The 9,011-nt window shown below is 30.1% G+C and overlaps 1 protein-coding gene across 2 annotated transcripts; it reads right to left on the bottom strand.

Annotated features, from left to right (window-relative positions):
* Positions 1–505: 505 nt before the first annotated feature.
* LOC113509106 (delta-sarcoglycan-like) lies at positions 506–8,255 on the bottom strand. 2 transcript variants are annotated; one of them, XM_026892388.3, is made up of 6 exons: positions 7,701–8,255; positions 3,873–4,177; positions 3,235–3,424; positions 2,643–2,835; positions 1,957–2,080; positions 506–1,703 (listed from the first exon to the last, which is right to left on the bottom strand). In XM_026892388.3, exons 2-6 carry the CDS (start codon positions 4,116–4,118, stop codon positions 1,521–1,523), a joined length of 936 nt encoding a protein of 311 aa, XP_026748189.1. In that variant the 5' UTR covers positions 4,119–4,177; positions 7,701–8,255; the 3' UTR covers positions 506–1,520. The 2 variants fall into 2 exon arrangements, with proteins under 2 accessions (XP_026748189.1, XP_026748190.1); XM_026892389.3 differs by lacking the exon at positions 7,701–8,255 and adding an exon at positions 7,077–7,314.
* Between the last annotated feature and the right edge of the window lie 756 nt (positions 8,256–9,011).

Genomic DNA, 9,011 nt, shown 5'->3' with positions numbered 1-9,011 from the left:
GTTCATGTCTGTAGGCAACGGTTATCACTTGCCATCAACTGGGCCGTCAGTTTGTTTGCTATTCTAAGTGGAATAAAAGAATTATATAAAGCATAGGCTTTATTTTCGTTTTGGTCTCTTATTAATTTGACAATATTAATATAGTTATTCTTAATCTTAAATGATAGGAAATATGAACCTGTTAATAATAATATAAGTAATAGTAAGTATATCTGTCAATTTTTTACCTCTTTATTATTTTTATATTACAATTTGTGTACTTTTATGTATATTAGATATTAACATACAATTTTAATTGTATGTACAAACATCTATAATTCAAGGACTATACTACAGGAGATTGTCATAGGTACATACATACTGCATACGTATACATACTTATACATACTGCGTAAGAGGATCACGAATATTATGTGACATAAATCGAAGTTACTAATGTATGTCAAATTATTTGTTTAGCTCCATCGTAGGAATTATTAAACGTTTATTGTAAATGAAAATACAGTTTATTATTAAATTATATTTATTAATGAATATTAAAATTACTTCTATTATTAGTATTTTAGTATTTCTTGGCTAATATTTCATTATTACATATTATTTTCACCAATACTGAATTGTAATTATGAAAATTGTAAATTGAAATGTGATGTTTCACTTAACAAAACAAAATAGCTACATGTACACGAGAAAATTGAATACATTTTATGCAAGTTACCATCGACCATCGTGAATCAGACTGGCACACTATGAAAGGTCTATTTTCTCACTGACCGATATCGTCCTAAGGAATTGATAAGGATTTTTTTACAGGAATATGTCAATTGTTTTTGAAATTTGGTGAAATATAGATACATACAAAACATCAAATATTTACCTTTAATTTTTAAAATCTTGAATTTTTGTATGTACTGAAATAATAAAAAAAAATCTGGTGCAATTTATTTATAAAAAAAAAACTTAGTAATATGTAAATTTTATGTCATCATGTGTTCAAGTTCGTAATTTGATGGCCTATATAGTGCAATAAAACAAGTACTTTTTGTCGAAATTCTGAGTACGATTTTTGGTTAAAATATTTATTTACTAAATTAGCTTTAATTTAGATAATTAGGGTCGTGATGCCATTTATATTTCATAATATGTGGAAATAAAAGTCAGCAGGTTGATCTAACATGAATAACTTTATCAGTCGCAAAGTGCGTCCTTACCAATATAGGAATTGTTTTGTTTTTATTAATTTCCACGCCAGCTTATAAAGAATAGTTGCTACATTTATATTATAAAATAGGCACATAAGATAATAATAATATTCTTGTTTCTTTTATTTTGTTATTATATAGGCAATGTTCTATATAGAATTTGGCACAAGTCTCATTATAATGTAAAACATGTAAAAACAAATAAAAATATTAAAAATTATGGGATTAATTTCGCCAATGTTCCCTATAACTACGATCACAATATAATTATTATGTTTAAATAAAATTGACTAGTATAAATGGAACGTAGATTTTTTATCATCGACATAATTTGTCGTCTTGAGTTTCACATAATGCATCGGAAGCCGCCAGAAACAGTTTGCCGGTTGCGCAGGCACATAACTGGTAAATTTTCTTACTCCATGTATTTTTTGAGCTGTCAGCTACTACAGAAGCTTCTTTAAGGTTCCCAATGATAATATTTGATGAATTAATTCGAATCTGAAATACGTGAAATGTTAAATGAATAAATAAATAAATGATATGTTTATCTTATACTTTATACTTATTATCTTATTGATTAAATTATAAACCGGTATATAAATGAAAAGCAGAAAAAGAAATTCTAGATAGATGTGATGTACAGCAGTATATTCATAAATATACTCGTGAATGAAACAAAGAGCCTAAGTGAGAACACAAGTAAGTTTGGCTTTATCGTCTTAATAATCTAATAAATATAGGAAAGGCTTACCGCACCAACCACGGAGTTAAGTTTAATGTCACTATGTGAAATAATATCAATGTTGCCCGCTCTGCTCTCGAGTAATATAGACTGGGGTGCTTGCAGGTCTAGGCGCCGCGTTAGTGATTCCAACCTAAAAATAAAATCATAAATTCACATTTAGAAAAAGCAATATCTGTTTAAATTATAATTGTTCTATTATAGTGTGAAAATGTTCTAAATATTAGGTATAAGTTTTATTTTTAATATTATTTATTTCTAGTATTCGACCAGAGTATGAGGTTCCTTATTTTACGTAATTAATATGAATGTAATGTAATTAACAATTTTTTTGCCAAATCGAGACACTATTTAAATTAGGTACTAGTATGACTTTACATAATTACTTAATTGACTTGTTGCAAGTTTCACAAAAAATATTTATTAGCTAACTAATTCATTTACTTTTTTATTACCTTTTGATTAAGAGATCAAATAAAGGTACGCATGTATCTAAAACAAATTTAGTTAGGACATTCCAGATCAGACTAGTGAAAAACATATCACTTATTTTGTGTATCATTAAAAAATTTTAACGGAGGAAAAAGTATGTTAAAATATAAAAATGTTTTGGTGTGGTACAAGTATATTTGTACAGTAAGCCCAAAAATTAAGATTGAGCAAACTATAAATAAAGCATGTGGCTTATAGCTTACATAAGGTCAGAGCCGGGTGGTGCATTAACGAGAGAAGCCTGTACTGCATTTCTCACAGAGAGTCCGCCTACTCCGTTCACAGTCATGGTGTTGGCGTGAACGCGCACCTCATCTTTGGATGCGTGAAACACGCTGTTTCCATGAGCATCACGCACTTCGAACATTCGACCACTGCATTCTACGCTGTCGCGCTCTATGAATAAATAATAAACAAAAAAGTATACTGGATAGTTATTTCAATTACAGAAAAGCCAAATATATGATATAGTTGGCAATAAATTACAGTTAGAAGCAAATCAATACAAAAATCAATAAGAATGAGATCAAATTTTTATTTTAATGATTGTACCTACAAATCTTGTTTTTTAAGGACAGCAAATATATATTTTAAATACTTTATTTTAAATACATTATTAGGACTTAACGCGAAGAAAAATGTGTATCAACAACAAGGAAGTTTAAAATTAACTATAGTAAATAGAATTAATATTTATTAACATTAGAGTCTTAATTAAACGAAAACATTAAAATGATTATTTAGTTGCTAAATAAATTTATTTGGGATATTTATTTAATAGAAAAAATGACTAACTTATAACAAGTTTCGCTTGTTCTGACAGTCCCGGCTCGGATACGAGTACAGTGAAATTTCGATGTGATCGTATTGTGATAGGCTGAGCAATTTGTGATGTTATCGATGAGGCAACTAAGTTGTCGAGTATCCACGCCTGCCCTTCCAGATGTATTCCATCTTTTACTATTTTGATTGGACCAATTCCTTTCTGCAATACAAGCAAAGTTTGATTATCAGGAGCGCTGTGGTTCAGTGTTATAGTTAGTGTGTGTGTGTGTGTGTGTTAAACTATAGCAGTGGTCGTAAGTGTGACACCAAAACTTCTATCTTAAATTTATTTATTATATTTAAGTCAATTGTTACATCCATCACTACGATTACTTTATTTGAGATGATGAGTATATTTAATTAAAATATGTAATTTGATATTATCATAGCTTGCAATTTCATCTAAGTGATCGGGATGCACCAGTATTGATTGCTTGAGATAAAATGCTTATGTTATTCTATATCTCAAATATGTGGGTAATTTGAATTACATGATGATTATTTGAAACATTAAGACATCGGGAGATAACAAACTATTAAATAAACAAACTCAAGTGTATATTTTAATTTTGATGTTATTTAGAAGTATAACAAACAAATATCATTACCATACTTAGTCTCATTGTTCCTATAATCCACAACGTCAATGCTATATTCAGGAAAACTAACATCATGAGTAACACAATAATAGCATACAGGGCAGTTCTCCTCCAGCCTTTTATAAAAGTATTTGACCAGCATTTTGTGTTTGTATGATCATTGTTGGCGATAGTTATGGGGGGAGGGTCCTCAGTAGGCGTGCAACCCCATCCATGTACCATTCCTGTGCTCCCAGACGTATCTTCTATACTCATCTCTTTGATTTTGATGTTAAAAGAATATGAGCACTCTGTGACATATATCTGACGGGATGCTGAAAATATACACATATTATGTTGATACAAGATTATGAAAGCAAAACAAACAAAAGCACGTGAAAAAACTGTTATATAAAAGGATGATGAAATAAATAAACAGTTTCCAATAAGTATCTTTTCTTTTTTAATTGTAGGTCACTAGTGAATAATAAAGAAGGTGTTATATAGAATTAATAATTTAAACATATTAGTAATGCAAAATTTTTTAAAGTTTGATACAGCCTTTGATTAATGTTGTTTAGTTGTTTTTGTTCGCATCATACACTCGTATTTTATTTTTCATCAATCAGCTACATTTCTATGGTACAAAGGAGAATTACAAGTGACTAATTAATGCAAAATGCACATAACATGTATACTAAAATTTACAAATTAAAGCTCTATTATTAATTATCTGTAATAATTGAATGCAAAATAAGACTGAAAGGAGAGAAAACTGATGGATAAAATGCAGTATAGTGCGCTAATGAATGGTAATGGTAACAATGTCGGCCTAGACACAGAGCTGCACTAATGAATATAATGTAGGCTTTTCGAAAAATACCTTGATGAATATAATTAAGCGTATTGTGACAGTCAACAAATTGTATCTTATTGAAACTGTGAGTTCTATGCTATTATTTTGGTTGCATACTTAGGATTCTTTAGATTATGAACGACAGAGCAAAAATATGTCCAATTTAAGGTTAACGAACTGTGTGCGAAATCTGAACAAATTGGAGGATAAAAAAGTGGACAAAGATTTTGTAACATGAGCATGTCCAAATTATCATAATTCATCAAAAAGGATCGAATACGGTGTTAATGTATCATGGATTTTTTTGCAAATACAAATCATATAGGTGAAGGTAGGCATCATTTCATTTCTCTTACATGAATATTATTATGGAAGTAAAATTTATTTTAATTATCTGTGTAACTAATGAACTGATATTCTACTCCTTTTAATTTCTATAGTAAAATTACTCTTTTAAAACTATTTTATCCATTGTTTAAAATTTAATTTTTACATTCTTTGTTAGTGTAATAAAACTTATCTGAATTTTCATAAATTTGAAAATTAGCAATGTATATGAACATGAACACAAAATCTTTTTTAAACTTGCAAATTAGCCAAATAACAAAAGGAAACTACTAACTATTTATTATAGTGGTTGCCGTAAAAAGGCAGACAGTGTGAATTAACTAGGCGGTCCGATAATAGCATGCTATTTTTCGCAAGTAGACAGATTCTGATATGATATACTGATTCATATTATATGTTTCAGTAGAGTTTTTCAGTCTTGTTTTAGAAGCAATTTCGTATGTTAGTTAAGGCTATATATATATATATATATATATATATAGCCTTAACTTAATATATATATATATATATATATATATATATATATCTACCTACTACTACTGTAAGTGCAATAACAAGTGTGTATGTACCTATTTTACCTATTGAACTCTTTTGTCGCTTTCTTTTGTGCTAAATTCTTAGTTTGAATGAAAACGACAAAACAGTGTAATACATAGTTAAAGTAGAATTGTAGGAGGTTTTAGGTTTTAAAAATCAGAGGGTTTCACTTTATTGCACCAGGTACAAAAGATAATAAATACAGAAAGTGTTTAAGGCGAAGTGATACAAAAAGTAGCTTCATCGCTAAGCAATCTTTCCCAGACAACATTTGGGTAGAGGATATTGAGAAAAAAGATAATAGGTAAGTGGCGCATTATTATAATAAGTTATTGTTTTATTAAATTGTATCAATACGTATCATTTATTTCAAATATATAACCGACGAAATGAGAAATTATTTCAAACTGATAGAATGGACTGGCAGGTGTCTATGAATATAAAAGCTATTAGTCTTCTTTGTCTCCGTAGCTTTTCACACCAATACAATAGCTTACCATGATACAAAGATTTTTTTAACAAAAGAAATTTTGTAGATTTACATTCGTATATCCATATTTTATTAATTATCTGATGAGTACGTATATATGCACCTAATAATAATATATTACAATGATTAATAATTTATTTTTAAAATGGAATCTGTTGATATCTAGAACATACGTGATAAGGTTGAAATAATTTTAAATTCCGAATGAATAGTTTTTTTTAAGGAAATGGATGAAAATAAAATGTTTACCCGTCTTCACCATGGGTATACGTCAGTGGGATGCCAGTGAATGATTATAAATGTGGATAAAATAAGGCCAGTTTTCCTATCGTGACGAATTAACCATGACAGTTTCAGAGGAGACATGTGGAGGTCGATCTGACAGGGTATAAGCCGGAAAAGTAGTCACTGTTCCCCGCGACTAACAATCTCTTCCTCTTAACAGACCTGTAGTTGTATTTTTTACTTTATTGCCAAAGAAAGTACACATATTCTGATATCTATCTATAGTCTTGTTTATTTCAAGTGACGATAAATTATTCCACTGTCACTATTACTGAGCAGTGTACCAAAAAATAACTGTCTATATGTTTATATATACAGTTTTTTTTTAATATGATCATTTATTTATTTTATAATTTAAATATATTTTATTGGTATTATTCCTTTGAATTGTTATATTTTCGAATTTATTTTGAATTAAACTAAACATACAATTATATTTTTTATAGTTTAGATGGAAAGTAATTTTTGGCCAAATATAAATATTGCGTATATGCGTACACACAAGATCATTTATGTTATAGATCATGAACAGTCGGTAGTATCTCGTATTGCATTGTTATTCTATAGAACTAAGAGAAATAGATAAGTGATACTTCGTTACTCAGGTAAATTACCATTCAAAACTCCAACACGCTGATGATCAGGCTTATTATATTGAATTAAAGTAATCTCAATAACATATTTTAAATTTGAAATGTTGATTCAGAAACGTATTTACCTTATGGAATCACACACAAACATGTAAAGTGTTTGAAGTGAGCACAATATATCCAAGTTTTTAAATTCGACCTTATATCAACATGGTAAAAGTCGCATTCGCACGAGGCGTGCGACATTAAATACGCGTTACTATTGTTAGGCGATTTGCAAGTATAAATTTATCGCTTATAAGTTTATTTAGCGGTACAGGCGGCTGCACCGGTCGTGTTCTGTGACTGAGACTAGATAAATTCATAGGTGGTAGAAGCAACACTCGAAATATCTAGCGCGAGGCGAGGCGGCGTGCTCCAGAATATAATATCAGGCGGTGGAGTGGCCTGCGCGACTCCCTCAGTGTGCTCATGCCGCGGCGTGGCATCGGCCCTCATAATAAACGATATGGTGCGAAAATAGACGCCGAATAGCTATCGCTGTGCTCTTCACGTAAATAAAATACTGACGTTTGTAGCGTTCTTGTCTCTCGCTGGCCGTGTTACTGTTTTATGGATATCAGAAAGTACCTACTGCGATCGATCTGATGCCGCTGCCGCCGGTTTAAAAATAAAGATTTCCTCTATCCTCAGTAAATGCCCTAAATTATGTACACTGAATAAAAAAATATTTAGATCCATCGCATACGTACCTAGTTCACTAAAACGTTTCCATTTTAAGCTTCGCTAAGTAAGATAGACGTAATAATTTAATTTCTGCACATTAAGTCACACGTTTCCAATTTGAGTTTAGAAGTTATTTTAGGATATTTTAACACTGCAGTGTGGTACAGTGCATTTACTAAACTAGTTGTTTACTTATTTGATATTTTATGAATATATTTCACTTTGGTGATGGTTTATATAATAGTTGCTTATGTATTCCAACGAAAGCACTGAACGTCACTCAAAACATATAAAGGGAGGCAAGTTCGCAGCTCCAGCGTCACAACAACACTGGCATTACCGTGCGCCAGCGACGCCAGTGCCGAATCCACCTCGTTTTGAAGTACTGCATTTTTAATCAGGCGCCTGTCTCGCGCGGGACATAACTCGGGAATGCTCTGGATACAGCTGTGCTCCCCTCTATTACAAATTCTAGTTAACGTTAACGTGTCATTAACTGACACCTTCATATAAACTTGTTAATATTTAATGTTGATGTGACCTTGTTAACATACATAATGTAGGAACATGCAGAGTTGTTTTGTTGAGATGCCGGTCAGATCCCAATATGAATTCACGTTTTTTAAATCTATATCTAAAGGTATATTTTTGGTGAAACATAATGTTTCAAAATTTATCTATTTACTTATAAATAATAGACTATTATTTATAAGTAAAGAATATTTACTTCATTTAAACAGAAAACAAGTTCCATGGCCTAGAATCTAGGCAGTAATTTCGTTCAAGTATAAAATGTCATAATAGTGTCGTGTGTTAAAATACTTTTCATACTACTTACCAGAGGCATATTACATAATAATTAATATTAAAAATATTACTGAGTTTTCTAAAGATTATGGTGTTGCCATTAAACAGACTTTATAGTATTGCTATATTTGTGTAGTTTTTTTTCTGTTTTAGTATAATAAGATACCAATTAATAATGACATTATTAAAGAACCCTTATAAATTATTGAATCTTAACGACACACTTTATACGTATAGTTAGAGCGTTTTTAATACAACAGCGATAGAACAAATATAGGCGGATATATACTATGATATAGAATACCGCTCTCGTGCCGCCTTCATGAATGAATAATCTGCTTATTTCCGAGCTCGAATTGTTGTCAGTTTTGTATCTAAGTTGTACTGGATCATAATAAAATTGTTTCATTAGTTATGAAGTTTCTATATTTTATTTAATTAAGTATACAATTTAACAAAGGTAATTGGCGTTAAGGTCTTTGGATTTAATAAAATATTACTTATAATTGTTGTTTAATACTTATCGTCTA

Source organism: Galleria mellonella, unplaced genomic scaffold (genome assembly GCF_026898425.1).
Source record: "Galleria mellonella isolate WM207_F2 unplaced genomic scaffold, CSIRO_AGI_GalMel_v1 utg300, whole genome shotgun sequence".
Taxonomy (NCBI): Eukaryota; Metazoa; Arthropoda; class Insecta; order Lepidoptera; family Pyralidae; genus Galleria; species Galleria mellonella.
Note: the sequence above shows the minus strand (reverse complement) of the source record. Positions and strands in the feature narration are given on the sequence as shown.